Source organism: Tubulanus polymorphus, chromosome 7 (assembly GCF_964204645.1).
Source record: "Tubulanus polymorphus chromosome 7, tnTubPoly1.2, whole genome shotgun sequence".
NCBI lineage: Eukaryota > Metazoa > Nemertea > Palaeonemertea > Tubulaniformes > Tubulanidae > Tubulanus > Tubulanus polymorphus.
Window position 1 is genome coordinate 16,314,977 of NC_134031.1, and position 25,193 is coordinate 16,340,169.

At 38.0% G+C, this 25,193-nt stretch overlaps 4 protein-coding genes across 4 annotated transcripts; 3 read left to right on the forward strand and 1 right to left on the reverse strand.

Annotated features, from left to right (window-relative positions):
• Positions 1-74: 74 nt before the first annotated feature.
• Positions 75-2,206, forward strand: LOC141908653 (calcium load-activated calcium channel-like). Its single transcript, XM_074798775.1, has 6 exons — positions 75-193; positions 349-426; positions 529-635; positions 942-1,009; positions 1,109-1,253; positions 1,947-2,206. The coding sequence occupies exons 1-6, from the start codon at positions 133-135 to the stop codon at positions 2,034-2,036; spliced, it is 549 nt and encodes a 182-aa protein (XP_074654876.1). The 5' UTR covers positions 75-132; the 3' UTR covers positions 2,037-2,206.
• Positions 2,207-3,098: 892 nt separating this feature from the next.
• LOC141908092 (endoplasmic reticulum transmembrane helix translocase-like) lies at positions 3,099-24,987 on the reverse strand. Its single transcript, XM_074797923.1, has 25 exons — positions 24,722-24,987; positions 24,431-24,520; positions 24,145-24,338; positions 23,546-23,774; positions 22,759-22,828; positions 22,571-22,677; positions 21,875-22,004; positions 21,264-21,446; positions 20,913-21,050; positions 20,386-20,506; positions 20,127-20,281; positions 19,868-20,043; positions 19,503-19,613; positions 19,163-19,288; positions 18,968-19,076; positions 9,415-9,524; positions 9,211-9,303; positions 9,013-9,109; positions 8,180-8,388; positions 7,704-7,821; positions 6,811-7,007; positions 6,187-6,329; positions 5,990-6,101; positions 5,458-5,601; positions 3,099-5,004 (listed from the first exon to the last, which is right to left on the reverse strand). The coding sequence occupies exons 1-25, from the start codon at positions 24,962-24,964 to the stop codon at positions 4,900-4,902; spliced, it is 3,510 nt and encodes a 1,169-aa protein (XP_074654024.1). The 5' UTR covers positions 24,965-24,987; the 3' UTR covers positions 3,099-4,899.
• LOC141908386 (uncharacterized) lies at positions 11,893-13,214 on the forward strand. The gene is made up of 2 exons (XM_074798422.1): positions 11,893-12,705; positions 13,185-13,214. The coding sequence occupies exons 1-2, from the start codon at positions 11,911-11,913 to the stop codon at positions 13,212-13,214; spliced, it is 825 nt and encodes a 274-aa protein (XP_074654523.1). The 5' UTR covers positions 11,893-11,910.
• On the forward strand, positions 14,272-15,195 carry LOC141908387 (uncharacterized). The gene has a single exon (XM_074798424.1). It carries the CDS (start codon positions 14,272-14,274, stop codon positions 15,193-15,195), a length of 924 nt encoding a protein of 307 aa, XP_074654525.1.
• Positions 24,988-25,193: the final 206 nt, after the last annotated feature.

Consider the following 25,193-nt stretch of genomic DNA (forward strand, 5'->3'; position numbering starts at 1 on the left):
AGTGAACCGTAGCTCCCGCTAGCAAAAAACTACCGTAACGTGCTGCCACCAGTGGACAAACTTCATACTACTACCCGGAAATCTACTGCCGGTGTTTTTTGGACGTGTCTTTTAATTTTGCCTTGTTTAATCATGTTTGCGGACACGTTCCTGATTCTTTTTATCTCGATATGCACTGCGCTGTTAGGAGAAGGTAATTTTACATTTTTCTCAGCTCGTTAAGCCTCCGAAAACGGTTATTATGTTGCCAGTAATGTATTGTAGGCGAGTAGTCTGCAGGTCTGTGGAGACTCCCTTTTTTAATCAGCTGGGAAATGTTTTTGGTAGCCACTTTTTATCATACTCCAGGTTTAACGTGGTTAATGGTATACAGAACTGATAAATACAAAAAGTTAAAAGCTGAAGTCGATAAACAGAGCAAGAAATGTAAGTTCTAATCACATAATTCTAAAGCCCAGCCATTTTCCCATTTATTTCGATCCCTACTAGCCGTCAATCATTTTTACATCTTGTTTTATCGCGTTTCAGTGGAAACACGTAAAGAACGAACAGGAGAATCACAAGATCGAAGTCTGAAAAAGAAAATAGAACGTCAGGAAGAAAAACTAAAAAACCATAATAGAGATCTTTCACTGGTAAGAAAATATTAAGTGATATATGAATGAATTTATCACTGTTTATCCCTTTCAGTGCTGACAGTTTCATAGCCAAAAATGCTGGAGATATTTTTAAAATTTGGTAAAATCCCACCTCAGTGCTTCGTATCTAATTAATTAGGCTCAATACATGTACTGCAGGGTAGGCACAATATAGGGTGGGTGAATTATACACTGCATAACAGGTTAGACACGTTGAAAGGGTTGTAAGTTAATAACGTGAATTTCTTCGCGCAAATGATGTTTTCTAAACTTTGAATAAAAATGTTTCATCGTAATTTTCAGGTAAAAATGAAGTCTATGTTCGCTATAGGATTTGCCTTCACAGCGTTATTAAGCATGTTTAATTCCATGTAAGTTCTCGATATTTTATCTCGAGATTTTTTTATTCGATTCATTCACGTATTTCAATCGTTATAATAATTCACCGTTTCGTTCGTATGATATTTCAGATTCGACGGCCGAGTTGTCGCGAAGCTGCCGTTCGTTCCAATCTCATGGATTCAGGGTATATCTCATAGAAATCTGATGGGTGACGATTTCACCGATTGTTCGTTTATATTTCTGTATATTCTCTGCACTATGTCTATTCGACAGGTAAGTCCAATCTTACTGACCGAAATTAAAGCAAAGGTAGATGGTCCTCTTGAAATTAGAGCAAATTTAGATCGTCCTAGCTTGAAATAAGAGCAAATTTAGATGGTCCTTTTAGCTTAACTGCCGTTATGAACTACCGTTATTTCGATGATGGCCTCTAACCTTTACTTATGTAACACCTAAGTCTGCTTCCCTATTCCTGTAGAGAAAACAGTGGCTGGTATATCCAGTCTTTCGGGTAGGGGGTCAAAAACCTAAGGAGATTGTCTGAAAGTCTTTAGAAATTGTCGTGATGAGCATTTACCTGGAATGGAAACTCATGATGAATTCCAGGCATGATTGGAATACTTTTCCAACTCGCAAATTGACTAGTGTGACGACTTCCACTTCAGCACGAAAATTAATATGCTTCCTCCTGGATCTGCCACTGGGCTCACTCAGTTTTTAGTTGATACCAGCGGGCCCCTGGTGTTACTTAATGCCTGTGTTGGGCAATAAGTCAGTCATAAAGTACATGCTCTTACTGTAAATTGCTACCTTGCTTCATAAGCAGACGATATCATTTTGGATTTAGCTTCAGTTTGCACTCAGTACTGATTTCAAAGAAGACGACATTTAAAAATGCTACCTTTTGAAATTTTATCATTCAAAATGAAGCTTTTTTATCCTGGTATTCTGAATTTTGTTTTTCAGAACGTTCAAAAACTGCTCGGATTTGCGCCGTCAAGAGCTGCTAATAAACAAAGCGGTCTATTTTCACCACCGACACAAACCGGAAAATAATCAGTATTCGAAGCGACTCATTTGTAAATAGACATCAGTCAAGTTTTAATTCTAAATCCTTTTCTTTATTATTTCATCTCCTGATTTTTACGATTAATCACTCAATTGTCATCAATTCAAGATGCAGTTTTCATCGTGTAAATTATTATTTGTTGTCAATAAACGATACAACCGGTATTACATTTTATATATGTCTTGTCCTATTCTGTGATAATCGGCAGCTTCAAAGGAAATAGTTAATGAGACTTGCTCATACCGCAGACAGGTGATTACCCTGACCATCGCAACGTTTGGGTGTCGATAAGATATTTATTACAAGGTCATGCTATGCTCATCGTTAGTGGATTTTTCATACACTTATCTAGGGATGATTCATTTATTACGTACGCATGAAATTTGACTTTTTCATATATATTAAGCATTACAGTACGCATTGCACCGACCCCTCCCCTAATGCGAATGATCCCCTACAAGCAATTGGAGTCAATATATACTATCTGAATGTAATTTCTCATAGATCAAAGAGATCAGAGCTGCCAACTGTTCTCAATTTTCAGTATTTGTTAATTTTCTATGAGAAATACTGATTTGATTTGTTCGATGCATGCAGAAACATGAAACGTTACTTTAGGTCTTACTGTTGATAACCGATTAATTGAACATTTTTATATTTCCAATTAAATCTTATTGAAAAGATTCATTTTGTTACTGATAGCAACTTTTATAGGTTGGCAGCCATGGTTCGTGTTAAGTGAACGCTAAGCAGTGGCAAAACCTGGTATTATAAGTGCAGTTAGGTAGCACATGCGTTTAAAGAATCCGTTAACAATGGAAATATCGGCAGCACCGCGAGGAAAAGCTGGATAAATTTATTTTAACGGCAGAGAAGAATTTAATCAGCAATATTTAATTTTTCCCTTTTAGAATTCTAAAAGGAAAAAAAAAACCATTTCGGATCGAAAGGGTGAAGACGGGCATCCTCATAGTTTTTAGGGCAGAATTACTCCCAAGAGATAGTCGCAAATAACAAAACACACGCAAATCATCAAAATTATTGTCATTTTATTAGCCACCCACAGAACACTAAAAAAATTATACACACATTCATTTCATAAATATTCCAATATAACAAAATATGCAGAAAAAGAACTGAAATCAGAGATAGATAATGATGAGACCCATATTCATAAGTTTAACTACACGTACATGTCAGTCTTACAAATAACTATGGAACTGAACCAGGCATACAGAGGTAACGCACGATACAATACAACTTCATTGTCTCTTGTTTTATAAAAGCTTCAATGAGGTTGAAACATAGAACATAACCGAAACCTCAGAATAATAAGACACGTACAATGATCAAACATTCTTAGAAATTTTTTTTTCATCAATCCATAAACCCCCGCTATCTTACACAATATTCCGGTACTAGGGACATTTGGCAGTAACATAATACATTTGTCTCTCAAAATTCATACAAAAGACTACATCATTCTTCATCGTTCAAGTAATCCATCAACACTACCGTACTTTATCATCAAAACTCGATTATTAGGTAAACATAAAATATGTCGGGCGTATAATGTACACTGGGTTATCATGTTCAGTATGCAAAAAGCAATACATCTATAATAGTATTTCATCTAATCAATAGTGATTCCGAGTGAATCCATTTCTCTGCAGATTTAGGACATCAAGAGCCAAGGATTGAGATACAACAAAGGCCCCAAGATATCTTAAATATTCTGCATACTGGTATATGTTCTAGCAATTGATATACAGTAGCACGTCCTTTATAACAAATTTTTTGATATGATTTTCTGTTCCATTGAAGTTAGCACAACCAATGCATAATCTACTAGTCTTTGAAAACTTTTATAAAATCATTGTGCTCAATTTTTGATGAAAATCTTATCCAGGCTATGCAGTGTTTAGATATTGAAGTTTTTCTCAATCAAAAATAACTGAGTCTTAGGAAAAAATATTATCTACAAGTTCATTGTATATACATGTACAACATATTCATTTTGTTAGATTAATTCTGTGTTGTCATAAATGCAAATAATGTTTAGTAACCAGTAACTAACTAGAGAATTATTCTTTACTTTTTGATTTCATATCTGTTCTAACCGGAGAGGTTAATTCAGCCGTGATCAAGGTTGGTTCAAAAATGTTTAGCTCTACCACATGAACTGTATTCTCTAACCTAAAATCTACTAATCCGTTACCAATAGAGTCCATTTTTCATGAAATTCAATTCAATATTGTATTTCCGCGACGATTGAAACCTTATAATCCACAGACGAATCAGGGTCAGGGCTAGACGGTATTGAACTGAGGGCACTTTACAATTGGCACTCCCAGTATCCTTCCCAAAATGCCAAAGGCATGAAGCCAAACAAAAGGGCTACAGGGCTCTGGGAGGCTATCAGTCAATAAGAATGAACCGCATAATCTCATCCATATTCCATACTAGGCAATACAGATAATAACCCCTTGGATCCCCACCTAAAATCAATTGTATCCCGAATTTCAATATTTTCTAGTTTTATCATCGAAATATGATAATCAAATAATTCCTATAATCAATCTAAGTTGTTGGAATAAATCTTGTCAATAAAATACTTCATACATCTGCTTCAGAGGATCTAGAAACTTCCAAACCAAACGTATTTCGCTACTCGCACTTCTGATACACAAGGTAGCATAGCACTTTCAATAACCCATCAGTTTTATATATTTCAATGTGTATATGTATTGTATAGTTAAATACTGGTTAAACGACGATTCTTTGAAAGAAGTTATAAATAAAAGTTATTAATAAATATATTCACAGGTGCGCTGCGAGATGATAATTCTCCTATGAGCGAACGCGCCCTACGCCGCATAGAAACAATAATATTCTATCGACTACGTAAGCCAGCATCAAATCTCCGACCATAACCAGCAGCACGGTATTTCGGAACTGAAAATAAGATGTGAAATCTTTTAGATTTTTCATTTCAAAATACGCAGAAGGTCGGACTGACAGAGGCAAAAGGCAGCACTTTTCAAAGTAAAACAGACTGAACTTTTCCCCGAATCCAAAGACAGAAGGCAAGTGCAATGCCCAGTTGAAATCGCACATAATGACACAACAGAATGCGATAAAATTTGTCAGTAGAAATTTCATGTGACGAATGTTTAGTCCGAAAAGTGATCGTTTCAACAATTTCAGGATTTTACTAGGAAGGTAGGCATTAATTAGGGCCTATCCTAAATATTTCCATAGGTAAGCGATTTTTAGATTTCGTCTAAGTCGCTACAAACACTGGCTTGAATTACGGTAAAAAGAAAATTAAGCTATTAAGGCTGCATCGCCGAAGATTTAGAATCCGGCTTTCACTCATTTGTTCTTAAAAAGCGCACAATTACTTACATCAGTTGGTAACTCGACGATTTCGAACTGTTGAGCTAATTCCGGAATGAATCCACTAGCCAAAGCTATCACAGCGCTGCCAGAACATAGAAGGCTGTACAAAAGCGGTTTATTTTCGGTTAAACTTTCCATAAACGGATGACCCTAAAAAAAGTTAAACGATCGGATTCCATTCAACACATGATTCAACAGCGCAAAAAGAATGTACATTAGTACAGTTAAATCCGCTTAATCCGGCTTAATCTGGATTTTGGTCTAATCCGGACAATCTCTACAATCCATTTGTTCATTACCGGTAATTTACAAGAAAATGACTTTGAATCCCGATTTCCCATAAACCGGTTGAATTTTCTTGATGCAGTAAAACCCGCTCAATCCAGATCGGCTTAATCCGGAGAATATTTGCAGTCCATTTGTTCATTAACATACAAGAAAATAGACTTTTAAACCGGATGAATTTTGTTCGTACCAAATGATCCGAATTAAGCGGATTCTACAGTACGAGATATGAGATATTGATACGAATACGAACCCTGTAATTTACAGCAAATGTCGAAACTTGCATCGTCATCGAAATTAGGTATACTACCGAGTTCAATAGGTTCGGCTCAAATTTAGATTCTAAATCTACAAATTTTTCCTTCCTGAAAGAAAGAAACATAGTACGTAGAGACAAATGCTGCACATAAAATCCCGGAACGATCGACTTCAGAATTAAGAGCGGCTTACCTCGGAGGAAGTCGTTTACCAGTTTCTTGAAACAGATAAACTATACTACTAAAATGTACAGCGAATTGTATTAAAACTGTGACTACTGTATAGAAATTGAATATATTCGGTAACGGTCTTTCTCTCGACAATGATTTCAACGGCTGAAACGAGAAAAGTACGGAAACCTCATCATACACATTGACGGGTAAACTGACGTCAATGTCAGTATTTCAGAGTTCGTGAGAAAAACTGACAGTTGATCATTTTTGCAATTTATTTTGACATTTTTGAAGTTTTTACTAAAATAACTAACTTACGCCTAAAAACAAATTATTAGGTATGAACACATCTGCAACATAATCCTTCTTTACGTATATATTTGTCTTAATAGTAATAATGATAATAATTAGTGTCATTCATATAGCGCAGGTATCCATGCCTAACTAGTCTAGTTCTTATGCGCTCCAAATTTGGTATTATTACCCCCAGCCTATAACTCTGTTCCAGTCTTATCTTTATCTTAACGATTGTCTTGATGAGGTTAAGTCAAAATAAACTCTATCATCAACTGTGGGTTTTGCTCATTAAATCATAGATATCGCTTATTCTATGTTGATTGATGCAGCAGCAGCCGAAATTTACCTTCGACCTGGATATGAATAGGAAACATCCAGCTAACAGAAGACCCTGCATCGTAGCCTGAGTGTCGGAGAATTTGACACCGTTTAAGTACAACACGCTTTGACTGTATGCCAAAATCAAAGCGTTCAATGCTAATATTTTAAACATCTGCAGCGTTGTGACCAACGTACAGCGGCCTTGTTTTATTATATGCAGAACTGAAATAAAGAATTAATTCAATGAGGATCTGATCATTGTTAGAGTGAATCAATCATGATGCAGTGAACTAAAAATGCACAGTAGGATGGCAACAATTAAAAACTTTATTTAGTAATGTTTTTCAAACATTCAAAACATTTTTCTTCTTATATATGCCAGTATGTACATATGTTAACACGGGGTCCCTACAGATCAGTCATTCCTGGGTATAAGGAGTTTTAGAGGAGAAAATTTCAAATTTCAAGGAAGCGTCTGCATCACTTTCATATCCTGATTACTGTAGCAAATTTTCATCCTTAAGTCTTACTGAACTAGGTTTCTAATTTTGTAATGGCCTAATTGGGAAAAATAAATCCCAACTGTACCGATTTAGGCATAGTCTACCGTACAACTATAAACTAGATAAAAATTTCTAATTGCCTTTTTCTCAAAATTGAAGGAGATTTAAAGGAGTTTTGCTCGAATCAAAGTCGTTTCAAGCACCTCCAAAGCATTTTCCGTTTAGAAGGAGTTTTCGAGGAATCACAGGGTCGTAGGCACCCTGTAACATCTCTCAAATGATGAGGTTGAATTGGTATCAGCGAAGAAAATATACTAAATCAATCGACAATGAAGTATTCAATTACTGCCGTCGTCTACTGTAGTTCCATAAATCATTTGACTCTCTACCGGGATGTATGTAGTGAAATACTTACTACACTGAGGTGTCGATAGTTTCGATGTAAAAGGTGAAGCTATGCTCGCGTCACCCAATCTCACCACTTGAGCTTTCTCTTCCTCTTCCATTTCTTTCAATAAAGTCGCCAACTTTTTCTGTAATAAACCGATTTCTCACATAATAAACCACCAAAGAAGCTGTTATCACAAGAGCGTTTTTGACTGGTGCCAAAGGTGACTCGACACGGCCCATGCCAAATAAAACCACGGGTCAAATTATTCGTGTGGCTGCTAATGATTTCTGAAAGTGACTCACCTCACTTGCCACAGCATTATTTTGATAAACTATTTAGTGACAAGCGAGTGGTTCACGTGTGAATGCGCTCTCTTATTAGGCACGGATCAAACTTGTCACGGTTCTGGTCCCGGCCAATTTGACCAGCGCCAAATCATCTGTGTGTGATTGTGGCTATAAATCTAGACAATCAAAATAGAAAGCCAAAAGTTTACAAACCTGAGCGGGAGCAAGGTTATCCCCTCGAGCTACAGCCCGTGATTTCGCGGCTCTGCTTTGTTTGCCTTTTGAAAATGATTTGAAATCATTCATCGGCGGAGCTGGCGATTGATAGCTGTTGTTTTCGTGCTGCATTCCATCTTTCTCTTTCGTCGATTCTTTCTTCTTTTTTTCCAGTCGCTCCGGAGCGTTTGCGAGCAACGCGACGCCTTGAATAGAAATTTGTATCCACTCAAATATATCCATTTCCAAATTGGTTTTTATGGTTCTTACAAAAATTCCCCGATATTTGTCCCAATTTCCCCCGACCCTTGACCAAAAGTTCCCTGATTGAATTATGAAATATCCTCTGCGAGAGGTTCCTTATGCCACTCGTCACCAGCAAGAACAACACCAAAAATTCTACTTTCCTCACTTTTCCCTGATTTTTAAAAAGAGAATAGATTTTCTATGTCGGAAAAAATAAATCTGATTTTCCCTGATCTGCTAGTACCCAGGCCTAGTTTTACAGACTGGTATTAACTTAACCCAGAGGCTAACTTAATTTGTTCTTAATTGAGTTAACCCCTTGGTTAAAGTTAATACCAGTCTATGAAGGCAGTGTCTCATTGTTACTGTTCGAATTTTCAACAGTGGTACAGTGGAACCTCGTCACAGCAAACTTCTCAGGATCAGCAATTCTGTTCGTTATAACCGATAGTTCATTATATCCAGTATGAAATAGATTAAATTTTCTTACTCAAGATAAAATTCTATATTTGTTATATCCGATGAATCGTTGTATCCGAGTTCGTTATAAAAAGGTTCCACGGTATAAGGGTTCTAATACTCACCAACATGGGCATGTTTCAACGCTCCAACATCATTCGTTCCATCTCCGCACATCAACGTTATATAACCGAGATCTTTCAACGATGTAATCACGTATTCCTACACAATAAAAAGGCCCCAAAAAAACGATCAATCCAAACAAACATTCCTTACAACTGTTATTCTAGTTATTTCAATGAGTTTCGATGATCAGTAATTACCTTCTGTTTCGGGGCAACTCGGGCGAATACTTGAACGTGAGCTAAAATCTGCTTTAAAAACTTCGGTTCATTCGCAGTAAGGACGGATAATCCCTGGAAATATTTTCAAGACGAAAACATTAAACCCGGCATGAAAATTCGGTTTCAATCAATCGGGTTTGACCCGATTTAAATGATCAGCTCCCGGCGATGGTGAAACCTTACCTCACCAGTCAGGCATAAATCATATTCTTTTATCAACGGTTTATATCCTTGAGGCGGCACCAATGGTTGGATGATTGTGTCGTCAATCGACTGCCAGTGCCAATCGGAACCTAAGTCAATCATCGAAAAAGTGAAATCTCTTAAAATCATATTTTGTCTGAAGGTTTCAAATCAATTTCTTTTATACCATAAAAACTGTTACAACAAGGTTTATATACATTGATACCTAGCGGTTCTGTGTGTTTCGAAAGTTCGGTTACTAAGCCGCTCATCTGGTTTGTGTTTATATATTTACTGTGGATGACATCTTGTTTATGTTTATTCTCCATCTATGTGAAATAAAATCAGTCACTTCCAAGGTTTCGTAGTAACCAGACGTGTTGCTTCTTTCTCTCGGATCTGTCCCCTCTGGTCGAATCGAACCTTTCACGACATTTTGGTGCCGTGACCAGGATGGGGTCAGAAGGAAGGCTAACGGCAATCAGAAGGGCCCAACGGGGCCAAATGACGAAGATTTTCGGAAAAACGGAAGAAAAACTAGCAGAGATTCTACTCGTCGATGAAAGTTCAAGAACTCTGGAAACTGTTCAACCGTTCTCCACTTTAATCGACGCGCTGTTCACAAAATTCGAATATTTACGACAATTAGACCAACAATTAATGGATGAAATCGCTGATGAAACCGAGTTAACTAACACTATAGTTGAATCAGATGATTATCTCACTGAGATACAAATCAAACTCGGTCGATTCAAACTGAACTTGGATAATCTACTAGCGAAGATACCAAAACCACAATCGCTAAACGAATCTGTAAGTACCATCAATCGAAGCAGTACTACCTCAACCGGCAGTAAAAAAGTCAATCTACCAAAATTGGCTCTCCCAAATTTCGATGGTGACATTTTGAAATGGTCTACTTTCTACGATAATTTCATCTCAGCCGTCGATAGCGATCCGCATTTGGACGATATCCAGAAGTTTCAATATTTAGTCGCACAACTCACTGACGAAGCAGCGCGTACCATAGAAGGTCTGCAAATAACTAGCGCTAACTACAAAGAAGCTCTGACGATCTTAGTAGAAAGATACGGTCAACCTCACAAGATCGTGAACGCGTACATCAGAGCTTTATTAGATTTGCAGCCACCGCAGGATCACGAGAGTCTACGCGAATTTTACGATTCTTTGGAAACATATATTCGAGGATTGCGCGCGCTCGGGAAATCGGAAGATGCGTTCGGTGACATACTCGTTCCGGTAGTCTTCGATAAGCTACCGAGTCCCGTCAAAACACAAATTTCACGGGAGCACGGAGACCGCGCCTGGACACTTAAAGAACTACGCGACGCGATCCGAAAGGAAATACAAGCTACACAGGCAGGAGCGAGCTGCGTCAACTTCGATAATGAAAAATTATCCGCTCTTCATATAAGCACTAAAACGAGGAAAAATCCGGCCTCGAAAAACAACAGTTGCGCGTTCTGCAAGGGTCCACATACGGCGTTCTCATGCGATATAATCGTTAACCCAAAAAAGCGACAAGACATCATAAAGGCAAATCGTAAGTGTTATAACTGTTTTGGCAATCACATGGTAACAGCTTGCCAATCGAAATATCGTTGTAAGGTTTGCAAAGGCAAACACCACACTGCTATTCATATAGATCGATATACTGATACGCATATTGAATCAAAAAATATTCATGTCAATATAGCTCCAACTTCAAGTCCTGTTCTCTTGAAATCGGCTATTGGTCAAATAAATTATGGTTCGAATTCGACCACGGTAAATATCTTGTTTGACGAAGGAGCGCAGTGCTCATTCATCACTAAAAAGTCGGTAAATGAATTAGGTGTCCGATTGGACAAATTTGAAAAGCAAGATGTAAATATTTCCACCTTTGGTGACAATTCACCTGGGGCACGTACTCTACGGAGTATAGATTTAAAACTTCGTACGCGTAAAGGCGAAATTGGTTTACGTGCATTAGTTGTACCGGAAATATGTCCACCAATTCAGAACAATGTAAAACTTGCTGTGACAAATCACCCGTACCTTCGAAATTTACCATTAGCACCGTACGTCAACACCAGCAATTGTGAAATTAATCTATTAATCGGTGCTGATTATTACTGGTCGATCGTAGAGAATGAAGTGGTTAGAGGAGCTGGCCCGACAGCTGTCAGTTCCAAACTCGGGTTCCTTCTATCAGGACCCATCAATTTGAATGCGAATACATCGGTACTCCATACTACCTGTCTTTTGAATACTATACATTCAAACGATGAATTCTCAAAATTATCTAACTACTGGGATCTTGAAGTAATTGGCATCAAGGAAACGATTAAATCTGAAACAATGAATTTTGAAACGTATCGAGACAATTACCTTAAACGCGATACCAGTGGTAAATATATAGCGAATTTACCTTGGAAAGAAGATTATCCACCGCTCCCTACCAATTTTGATATTTGTACCGCTAGAACTAGATCTATGGTTAAACGCTTGTCTCCAGAACTGAGGCAGACATATAATGCGATAATAGCAGAGCAACTTTCACGCGAATTTATTGAGATAGTAGAAAATGATGACAAGAGCCAGGGCCATTACATACCCCACCACTCGGTTAAAAAGGAATCAATCACAACACCGATTAGAATTGTTTATGATTGTAGTTGTAAACAAGGGGATAATCCTAGTTTGAACGACTGTCTCGAAAGCGGTCCTTCATTAATAAATGATCTTGTGCAGATATTAATCCGCTTTCGCACGAATAACGTCGCATTTACAAGTGATATTGAAAAGGCATTTTTAAATGTAAAACTCGGTGAAAACGATAGAAATTTCACAAAATTTCTATGGCTATCAGATCCTACGGATCCCGATAGTCCCTTCAAGGTCTATCGTTTCAAATCAGTACTTTTCGGGTCCACTAGCTCACCATTCATCTTAAATTCTGTAGTGAAAACGCATCTACAGTCCGAAAATACAGAAATCTCAATCGATATGCAATCAAACATATACGTCGATAACGTTCTCAGCGGCTCTCATAACGCTAAAAAAGCAATTGAATATTTTGAAGAAGCCACGAATACTATGAGCAGGGGTGGATTTATTTTGAGATCATGGGCTACAAACGACCCAGATCTAAGATCGTTGATAAAACAACAGGCAATGGGTGAGAATAATGAAATCGTCAATGTCGTAGGGTTACAATGGGATACGATTAGTGATACTCTTCAGTTTTCAAAGGCCATAAAAGACCCAGCTATGTGCACTCAGTCTGTGGTATCTAAGCGGGAAGTTGTGAGCGTAACAGCGTCACTATTTGACCCCCTTGGTCTCCTCTCGCCTGTGCATATTCAAGCTAAAATGTTTATCCAGAAATTGTGGCAATCTAAACAAACTTGGGATGAACCCTTATCTGATGAATTATCATCACTCTGGTTTGAAATACATCAGCAGTTATACGCCTGTCAACATACAGCTATACAAAGACCATATTTTGGTCAACCGACTAGTGAATGTGAACTACACATTTTTGCTGATGCCAGTCCCAATGCTTATGGGGCTGTAGCTTATCTGAAAACTGACAAATCGACTTCAATCATTATGGCAAAATCACGGGTTAAACCATTAAAAGAGGTTACTATCCCTAGACTTGAATTATTGGCAGCACTGATCGCTGCACGGCTCGCGAAATTTATCCGTGATGCATTCGACAAGTCAAATTTAAGTTTAACAAAATGTGTTCTTTGGTCCGATAGTCAGATCACAATACATTGGATTCGGAGTGAGAAGAAATTACCCACATTCGTCGAAAACAGAGTCCGTGAAATTCGGTCTGTCAAATTTGACATAATCAATTATTGTCCTACAAAGGACAACCCTGCTGATCTCTTGACTCGGGGCATCAATACCCAAGACTTGGATAATAGTAGATTATGGTGGTTTGGACCAACTTGGCTGCCTAATGGCGATTGGCCAATTGATCGATTGAATAATTCAACTGCACTATATTGTTCAGTAAATAATTCTGAATCGCACTCTCAACAGTGTGCAGAATTAGCTAGTACTAATTCTATCTCAGTTCTATCAACTACCGCAACTCCATCAGAACCGTCTGGAATACAAAAAGTAATAGATGTCGAGCAATTCAATTCGCTGAATAAATTACTTCGAGTCACAGCATGTGTACTACGCTTTATTTCTATTATGAAGAAGACATGTCAACCTAGACATAATCATATTACCGTGCCAGAAATACGTTTGGCTCGTACTACGTGGGTTCGCTCTTTGCAAGATGACGAATTTTCAAATGAAATTAAATGTATTCAGAAAGGGGGACGAGGTACCCAATTGACTAAACAATTAAACCTATTCACTGATAAAGAGGGTTTAATTAGATGTGGCGGTCGTTTTCAAAACGCGAATCTTAACTACAACGCTAAGTACCCAATATTATTGCCATCGAAGCACCCATACACAAAATTAGTAATTAGTGACGCCCATAAAATGGTTCTACACAGTGGGTTACAATCAACTTTGTGTTACATACGTCAATCATATTGGATACCAAGAATTAGGCAAATAGTTAGCCCAATTATTAGAAAATGCTCAGTTTGCATTAGACATGATGGTAAATCATATCGTGCGCCAATCACGCCTCCGTTACCTGCCTGTAGACTAAAAGAAGCTCCACCCTTCACCATCACAGGCGTTGATTTCACTGGCCATTTATATCATCGCACGAAACACTCAAAACAGAACAAGGCATACATATGTCTATTTACATGCGCCGTTTCCAGGGCAATACATCTGGAAATAGTCACTGATCTGACGCCTGCTTCCTTTATGAGAGCATTTCGCAGATTTGCCAGCAGGAGGTCGTTGCCAAGTCAATTGATCTCTGATAATGGTTCAACATTTTTGTCTGCAGAAAACGATATCAAAGAAATATTCAAATCAACAAAAGTCAGAAACTTTCTGTCTAACAAACTTGTCACTTGGACATTTATACCGAAACGCGCGCCATGGTTTGGCGGATTTTATGAAAGATTAGTCGGTATAACGAAAAACACTTTGAAAAAAGTAGTTGGTCGAGCGTGTATTACCTTGGACGAATTGTCGACTCTAATTACTGAAATAGAGGCTACAATAAACGATCGTCCCTTAACGTACATGACAAATGATGACAATGAGATCATTCCCTTAACTCCATCACATTTAATTTGTGGGAGAATGATTACTCTGTTACCTCAACCGGTAGTTGAAGAAAACGAACTAATTGATCCGAATTTTAACTTACCGCCCATCGGTTTCTCCGACGCGAAGAAACGCATGAAATACTTAGACAGTCTTTTCCAAGATTACTGGATACGGTGGCGAAATGAATATTTGCCAACCTTAAGGGAAAACCACTGTCAGACGCTAAAGCGGGGTGGCATTACGGAAAATCATGTCAAAATAGGCGATATAGTGATCGTTCATGATGACTCAAAAAAGAGAATCTTTTGGCAACTCGCTATCATTGAAGGTCTGAACAAGGGCAACGACGGTCTTGTGAGATCCGCGGTAATTCGTACTAAAAACGGAATTACGAATAGACCTCTTAAGAAATTATACCCCTTAGAAATCAATTCTGATAGTGGTGAGAAAATGAATGATGAATCATCGCCTCTAATTAGTAATATTCAACCCCCAATGAAAATAAAACGAAATGCAGCATTGAACGCTAGAAATAAAATAAAAAACTGGTGTGACAAACTGGTCGACTAATGCACAGGTTCAGCCTAATCAGAGTATAATTCAAACTTATGTTCATAATGTTTCTTAATATGAGTTAATTTCATTTTTGAAGATTTATAATGTTAAGAACATGTTCTTCTATGTTTTTCAATTATTAAAATGTGTAAATGACGATCACCATAGTATATATGTAAAATTTAATGTTAATTGAAATGTAAGTTGAATCTTAACAGTGAAAATCATGTATGTATACATTCAAGCACAAATTGTATCAATGTTGAAATACTATGTAATTTCCTTTCTATTATATACCTGAATATATATCGGAGTAAATGTTCTTTTTATATCTGATATTCACATGTTTTTAATTTCAAGAATACGTCAATCAATATTGTAATCTGTTATCTCATAATAATGCTATACAATATCCTAGTTATCATGTATACACCTATATTTTAGTTGAGACACAACGCAATGTCAAAGTTTAACGTCAAAGCTTAATGTCAATGTTTAATGTCAAAGCAATCTCAGTTTTGTGTTAAATGAAGATTAAGAGTAATGCAAACTTGATGTATCGAAGATTTAGTGATTCTGATATGAAATTGGAAATTGATTAATTTCTCATTTTTTACGTAGGCTTATTAACCTCATAGGTATTCCTAATTGATTATACATCCTATCTTTTCTTCCCGCCGCCGGGAGTGTTTCGAAAGTTCGGTTACTAAGCCGCTCATCTGGTTTGTGTTTATATATTTACTGTGGATGACATCTTGTTTATGTTTATTCTCCATCTATGTGAAATAAAATCAGTCACTTCCAAGGTTTCGTAGTAACCAGACGTGTTGCTTCTTTCTCTCGGATCTGTCCCCTCTGGTCGAATCGAACCTTTCACGACACTGTGTGAGTCCATGTGCACTACATCATCAATATTGGCCTTTCAAAGTAACAATTACATTTGCGAATTTTGGCGTTCATTTTGTAATTAGATACATTTCATAACTCTTAACTAATTTTTGATAAATTCTAATAATTATTTTTGAGACGATGTGCACTACGTTATCAATATATCGGGGCGAGACTGGTTGCCGGTCAATCAAGGTCAATTGTCGATACATTCAAATCCAATACTTCATTGATCCTTAATATCATAATATAGATAATATCATATCATTTATTTTATATATGCGTTATTTTTCAAGGCATCAATAAACATTTGAGTTAAGTTTTCTTGCTGAATATGGCATTAAACCTTTTGGGCTTAGGGCAAAAATGATTTTAAGGCTTAGGGCAATAATGATGTTAAGGCTTAGGGCAAAAAATGATGTTTATATGTGCATCAATGAGGTCAGTCAATACGTTTTGCACATATTTAGGTGTGATTCATAGCTCTAGTGTGTATCAATAATGCAACCGTGTCAAGTCAGTCGATAGATACCCTTGGCATCTTCTCCGTAAATCTAGGGTGTCTTTACTCGGTTATTAATAGCTCTCGCAGGTAATAGAACGAACTGGCCTTGATTTATTTTTCCATTATTGGAGTTTCATTTCTGACAACGCAACACACACACACATGAAATCCGATCACCCCAGGTATCAATTGTGGAATGGCGTTTATAAACAGAATATTTAGGCTAAGCGGATTAGTTTAAAATCTGTAAGCTTGAACACAGATGGTTTCACAGATGGTTTGCCAAAAATCGTAAGATTTTTTCTAAATCTGTAATCGTGAATTTTGAAAAAAGAAATAGATTCTATATTTTCCACTAACTTTACTTCTTTTGATAGATAACGAAACCGCCTAGTTTCAGGAATCCTAAGAATACTATACATTATGCATTTTGTTCAATGTTTTTTTATCAGGCTAAGTATATCCTTTGATAATACTACAGTACTGTATGATATCTGGACTGACTGACTACTCCCACCAATTTATATTCAGCGTATGACAAAGCACTCGGGGAAGCCCGATATCAAACGCTGTACAGATATAGATTCCCTTTATTGAACCGATAATGCCCGAACTGAACCATCTGGATAAATAATGTTGACACAATAGCACCGCACAAGCGCAGCAATCGACTTCTCTACACTAGCGCTGAGTGGATTGAGGTCGACTTGCGCTAGAACTGCGCAGAACGGTTCAATAACCGGCGAACAGCAAAGTTCACCAGCTCATTAACCGAGAATAGCCGAATAACCGAGAATCATAGGATCGCCCGACCTATTTATAATTTCCTGGGAAACGACGTCTGGTTTCGATCCACTGAAGAACGCACTAACATCAGTTCCCCGAGATATCATGCGCTACACTATATGAATACACTGTGCTGTGCGAACTATTATTAAGGTACATGCTATTCACAAATCCTTAACGATGAACAATGACTTTATCAATATGTAAATAAGTTAATTACTAGGAGTACTCTTGAGTCATAAGAACACCAGTTATACGCGTAATCTGATATATATATATATAGGCGTAGTGAAGAGTACGGTACTTTAAACTATGTCAGTCACCATCGATTAACACTACTAGAATGAATGTACTATTGAAAGATGCAAGGTACAAGCAGACCTTATGATGTAGTGCACACCAGGTCATGTCTGACGAGATGACATACATACAGGCTAGACTCCAGTTCCTAGAAGTTTAACCTGACCTGTTTAATGGTTAAATACACGAATTTATGTGGACTAAACGCATTTTCATGTCTGGTAAATAAAGTACGATCAGCAGCTATTGTTCTATTTCACCAGTTTAGTATAATATATCAATATACACCCCACCCACCCTGACGTTATTATCAGTAAATGCCATGTACCGTTGGAAACTAAGTGAAAGGTTTAATCTGCAGGTGAATCTAATGGATTCATCGCTGTGAACGATTATCAAACTGTGTTGATCAAAATATGCCATTAGCATTAGACAACCAACCCAAAATATTTTTCACAACTATATTTTGATTGGTAGGTTGACAGATTAGAAAACTCTGAACAGCATTTGAATCAGCCTGCCCACCACCATTCGGGGGCAATGTCAACAGCTTTGAGGTTTGTTTTCTTCTGTCAAGAGTGTCTGTCAAGTTTGTGTGTACTTATATTTTTGCCCCATGTGTTTACTAGTCACCGTTGTGTCAAGGTCAACCAACTATCACTATGTATGTAAGATAAAATGCACCAAAATGTTCAGTTTTAATTTTGGCAAGTGGTTGTTGGTGTTGCTCGACTTTGGCCAGGTCTGTCCTTGCCGGAATATCCTCATATATAGAAAAAAAGTCCAGATAGAAACAGATGTACAGTCGGACCCACTCAATGGAGACTCTATGTACAATCCGACCCACTCAATGGAGACTCTATGTACAGTCTGACCCACTCAATGAAGAGTCTATGTACAGTCCGACCCACTCAATGGAGAGTCTATGTACAGTCTGACCGACTCAATGGAGAGTCTATGTACAGTCCGACCCACTCAATGAAGAGTCTATCTGCATTCTGACCGACTCAATGGAGAATCTATGTACAGTCCGATCCACTCAATGGAGACATAATGTACAGTCCGACACACTCAATGAAGAGTCTATCTGCATTCTGACCGACTGAATGGAGAATCTGTGTGCAGTCCGACCCACTCAATGGAGACTCTATGTACAGTTCGACCCACTCAATGGAGACTCTATGTACAGTAAACTGAATGGGGACATTATGTACAGTCCGACACACTCATTGAAGACCCGTCAAGAATCATTTGAATGAAACTTTTGATAATGAGAATAAATGAATTTGAAATAAATGTCAAACTTACTGATTTTATTTTGCGGTGTCAGAATTAGGGTGTGCGGCTTCTTCGTGAATTTCAACTCTTTGGCGACATGACAAGCCGTTAAAGGACTGTCCCCGGTGATCATCACAACCTGAAATAATTTCCAAATAATGAAAATATTGACAAAATATACCGGTAATGGTCAATCATTTGGGAGATGTGAATGCGGATACTTACATGATGTGACGAGTATTGAACTTCTTTGATTACTGATTTTGAATCCAATTTAAACGGACAAGAGATAATAACAAATCCGGCGAATTTTAAATTACACTCCACATTGTCTCGGCTTATTTCTCGCAACTGAAAACATAATTTACAACCAATTTAGCTAAAAAGCCTCGGGGGGGTTTGCAACGATTCTTAAATTCAACTAAAATGTCAACTAAAATGTTGACAGCAGATGAAATATCTTAATTAAGCACATGTATATAGGAATATTAGGAAATCAGATTTCTTTCAAAGAATCAATATTGAAGCACAAAAACGCAATTATCTATAGTTAAAACAAAATTACCTCGTGATGGGATAGATGGCCGAGTTTTTTATATCCTAGAGCTAGCACACGGGCTCCACGCCGAGCTAATGTCAGATAGATATCATCGTAGTTCTTCGGCACATCAGAGAACTGTACACAATACAAAATACAGGCTTTCCTTTTAAACAATTTACTGAACTAGTAGATGAAGTAAGTCATGCGGCCTAAATCGCGTAAGTCATCGTTGCATGCTGCCATGAACATTATGTTGACAACTTATCCGAATGATGACTTATTTTCAGTGGATTGATTTGGTAGACTTATCCGATGATGACCTACTTAAGTTTTGACTGCGCCTTCGAAACAATCATTGTCAAAATAATGAGTTTGAAACGTAGACTTACCATCGAACGCAAAGTTTCCGGAGCGCCTTTGACCGTAGCGACGTAATCGGTCTCGGGAGATCCGGCCGGGGTGTAACCGGCGACGACCGACATACGTTTTAACGAGCTGGCGAAATGAAATCGCTGGAATATCTTCAACGGATGGGTTTTCATCCTCCTCGGCACGACGGCTTCGCCTGTCACGAAAAATCGGGATTTACACGAAAATCGATCGAGAATTTCTCCGAGATGATGACCGAAATACGCGATCACTGGTTACCTTTAGTTAACGTCCACTCGACGGCGCTCAGGGTCGCTTTCTCCAGCGGATCTCCAACCATATCGTCATCCAGCTGAACTAGAGCATGGCAAGTAGCCAACACCTGCGCCGTTTCTAAAGGCGCTTCACTAACAGGGGCTATTTCCTCCTTTCCACTAGAATAATGTGAAAACACAATGAGAAAAAAATGTTAACGAATTATATTTTTTTTTCTTATTTTAATTCATGTCTTCGATTAGAAAAATATACTTCCACATACTTGATGCCAGCCACTCCTTCGACGACCAGACAATCACTGGTTAACGTTCCGGTTTTATCGAAGCAACAAATATCGATTTTCCCGGCGAACGGAATACGGAACGGTTCCGTACAAAATATGTCTGAAATAGGATAGTACAAATGATTATATTTAACCCTATACGCGCCGCTCCAGAGACGGTCGGGAGTGTAATTTTACCCCAAACTGCCGCTACCAAAATAGTCGGGACCTGAATGAAATTCACTAGGAAGTGTCTCTAGCTAGCGGATATTGATAGAATTCTATCGGTAGTAAAGATGCAAACTTAACTTCAAGGTTGCATAGTTTTTATGGAAAAATTTTACAAGTTACACTAAAAAAGTGACTTAAAAATACCAGCAGTGAAAGCGTTAATTCATGAATCAAACTTGATCGATTGCTACAGGGACAAACAAGATGCACGCGCCTTGAAAACCCATTTTTGCGTGACGATTTTCTAGCACTCGTAATCAGACCATGTCAAAAAGTCTAGACAGTTAGATACTCACGAAGTTTAGTAAGTGCGAGTAGTGATGTGTTGACGGCGAGTGACAGTTCAATAGGTAATTCGGGTGGTACAACTGACGTCAAAATCAACGTACATTCTAAGAACAGTTTGTATCGGTTTCTCGTTGGATCTTCTGTGCCTAAAATTCAAGAGAAATACACGACAATATGAATACAAGATGCTATAATACGGCGTACAGGGCGTGTTCTTTGCACTGCACAACAAGACCCCTGTACTAACATTGTACTAAAGTTTAATCAAGATCGACCTACTATTAATGAAGCTAAGTAGCTGAAAGACAGACGGTACGAGAATAAAGGGTCTCACGGAAGCCCGTGAACCAATAACAAACCTTTGATCCAGACGTAGGCAGCAGCCGCGATCGCAAAGAATAGCAGAAACAAAATGAACATGAAAGTTTCGATGTTGTTCGCCGTGACTCGTTTCACGCCGTATAAAATCGTTCGTAGCAGACGACCTTGAGCCGTGTTGAACCCGGTCTTCAGTACATACGCGATACAGCCGTTATCATGAGCTGAAAATTAAAACGATCGGAATCATTATCGAATTCAATCGACTTGAATCAAAATAATTGCGAATTGCTTTTCACGGATCTTACAGATCAGGGAATCCAAAATTCCTTGTATTTCCCCCATTGTTCCCCTGACCCTTGACCAAAGATTCCCGAATTAGATATTAGATTTTAAGTTATCTTCAGAGGGGCTGTTTCTTTATAAGAGGTTCTTTTTAGCCACACATCACCACCAAGTACAACAACACATCGCAACTAAAAATTTCCTGACTTTTTCCTGATATTCAGGAAGAGCCAGAATTCCCTGATTTTACCCGCAGGGAAAAAAATAAACCCGTAATTCCTGGATTTTCCCCCGATCTGTAAAAAGCCTGTCTTCCGATAATATACGGATTAGAAATGGTTCACATTTCTGTGGTTCACATACTTACATTTAAGTCCCGGGCCTGTTTTACTAGGAGGTGAATGTTGAACGATTTTTGTGCCACCGCAGAGAACGTGCAACTTAGAATCAACTTCCATATCGAGCACGTGATTCGGCTTCAGAGTTTCCAAAGCTTCCTGTTAAATAATCATAAGTATAAGTATTTCATTGATGATTCTTTTATTTTCCCAAATGGAAAATGGACAGACACCATCTTACAAATAAGATAGGATACCATCATACTACAATCAACATTTTTTATTGGTGACTCGTTGATAAAGGTGATTTTCATGAAAAATTGCTGAAGAAAGTTGCCCTTGGCAAATGCAATACATGAAATCTATATAGCAAATGAATCCCCAATTCATCCCCAACTGAATTACCCAAACATTTCCATGATAGGAGAAAAAAATTTCCCAAATATTTCCAAACTGGGAATACTATTTCAAAATCCCCAAGAAGTTTTTCTAAATTTCCCTGTACTGTTGAAACCATGGTTCATGTATGGTAATTTTTTATCATTTTATTTTGGGGCACACCCTATTGTTTGCTCCAGTCTCTAGACGAGGATTTCCTATCAGTGCATTAAATTTTATGTTCAGCATTTTAGGAACTTATTGAAATAAGCTGCTTTTTATTTAATATGTTTAGTGTAATAATAATGAAGTTTAGTACGGGCATAAGCCTGGTTTAAAGTACGCACCTTCATGACGGGAACAGATTCTCCCGTTAACATCGACTCATCGACGATACACGGACCTCTCAGCAGCAGCATATCACACGGAACAAGTTTCTCATCCTGAGACCGTCCTGTACGATCGTACGAAAACACACATTATCATCGACACTTCAAACAGTTAATTCAATACGCCTATAATCGATTCAACTGACCTATAGAAACTATATCTCCAGGTAAGAGCTGATCGCTCATGATGCCGCGCCACTTACGATTTCTATAAACCTAAAATATATACATATATCGTATAGATTCTCACACAATTAATAATCATTTTCAAAGTTATCATCAATTCTTAGGAGAATCTCGAAATCTCAGAAGTCTCGAGGAGTTCGGTTGAAGAGCAGTGTTATAAATCAATAAACGTGATAACAGGTAGCTCGTGTCAGGCGAACTGATCTCAGGAATTTTGTGCAAATTAAGATCGGGTTTTAGGTCCTTGAATATATTTCTTTTAGAGTTTTCAAGGTATCAAGGAGTAGGACTAAGAACCCTGTTTTCTTTTAGTAGAGAGTCAACCGACTTTTATGCCCATATGTGCGTAGTTTATTTCTTCATTTATTATACCTGATGAGGCTTAAGTGACTTAATATAAAATGTATCTATTATTTTGAAGGATGAATTTTGTTATTGATTTCGATGCGTCTCTAACCCTGTGTTCTATTGAACTGGTAGCAGGGAATACGCCTCGCTGATGGAAGGTATCGAAAACTGCAATGATTGAATGGGGTCATTCATTTATTACGTACGCATTTGGGGAGGGGGAGGGGTCAGTGCAATTGCGTACTGTAATGCTTAATGTGTATGACAAAATGGCCGATTTTGCGCACAGAGGGGGAGGGGGGTTGAAAAATTTAAATTTTATGCGCACGTAATAAATGAATGATCCCAATCGGAAAAGTCCCTCGACCGGATTCACTACGAAACTAGAAATAGAAATACCTGCAACATGTACGGTTTATTTCCCATTTTTCGTATTTCCGACATGTTTCTCATTTGTTGCTGCACGAGAGTCGCCTCGAACGCGATCAACATGAACAACGTGAACACGCTGTAATACCAGTATTCGTCTAAACACCACAGACCGACGCAGAACACTTGAAACACGAAAAACGGCGCCGTAGCCCGCTCCAGAAACAGCTCGCCGAACTTCGGCAGATCTAACACCATACTGAAAAACATTCATATCAATTATCACGGTAATTTTTCTAACTCTTTGGGGAGGTCTTGGCAAACACAGGGGCTTAAGATAAGTAAGTGAATCGGTTGAACCTCCTGGTTTAAGTTTACAGTCTATAGTTCATTCATCCAACAAGGCAAACTTATAATTCATCAGCAACTAGATTGAATTATTTCGTGTTTCAGAAAACAATTCAATTTAATGAAATGCATCGATTATGGAGCGACTACAGTTTATGTTCCCTAATGCTTATTTACCTAACTTTACGGAAAGGTGACCTAAACTGCAGTTAGAAACAAAATATGATTCTAACACAGTTACCCTACAGGTTTCTGGTTTTCCGAGAGAGGGTTTTACGAACCTATTGTTCCCATATTTTCTTTCAGCGGCTTCGACTTCAGAATCTTCCCCATATCCCTTACAATTCATATACTCATGAACGGATAAATTAATCGGAAACGAAACCGGCTCAAAGCGTTTTTTCTCTTCGGAGTCGTAAAGATATTTCGACTTTTGGAATGTGAACCACAATTTCTCCGTTTTGCCATCAGGAGTCTGAAAAAAGAGAAAACGCTTTTTTAGGTTACTCGAAATGAATTCAAAGTGAAATAGATTTTTTGCGTATTATTGGACTGAAAAAGTCTAACCTTGTCATGGTGCAGAGGAACCAGTTCTGTGTATCCATTATTAGGGGTGGGTACAACTTTAACAAATGTGGCTTCAGAGGGATTTTTGACCTGTAAATTTAAAGAACAGTGAGATTGAGTACACAGACGACATATCCATATGTCTTAAATTGAAATGGAAATTGAAATAAGATTGACATCTTTTTTCAACCTCTGGCCTTCTTTTTCTTTTATGTTTTGATATATTAAAATCTAATTCTCTCGAATTTAAAACGATGGAGAAGGAATGATTTCAAATGTTCAATGACTGACCCTAGAACACGACAGCAGCACTCGAAATTCCACGAACCAGAAACAAAACAGTGACACCAAAATTTGCACCAGGCCGATAATAGCTAGCGATATTAAACCGGCCTCCTGGTAGTCGAATACCCCGTAAACAAAACACCATAAATAGAACCATGTACAGTATATAATAACGAACGGGCCGATGTAACCGTGTAGAGCTACGTGTCTGAAATTGTGCAAAGATAGTCGCTGAATTTCTGCATTCATCGTCGGCTTTGCGGACGCGGCCATCTTTGCTCGGCAGGTGTGAGGGCGCCACCGGACGGTGTTACATGTTACCCGTGCAACGTGTCCTTATCAGTAGGCAGGAGGTCGGGGCATTTCATTCAACTTATCATATATTTGACTCTAAACTGTAGCCACACCAGATCATTAAGAGATTTAGATTCATTCCGCTTTTTCAGAAAATGTCAAAACAAACTCCAGCAGGAAAGAA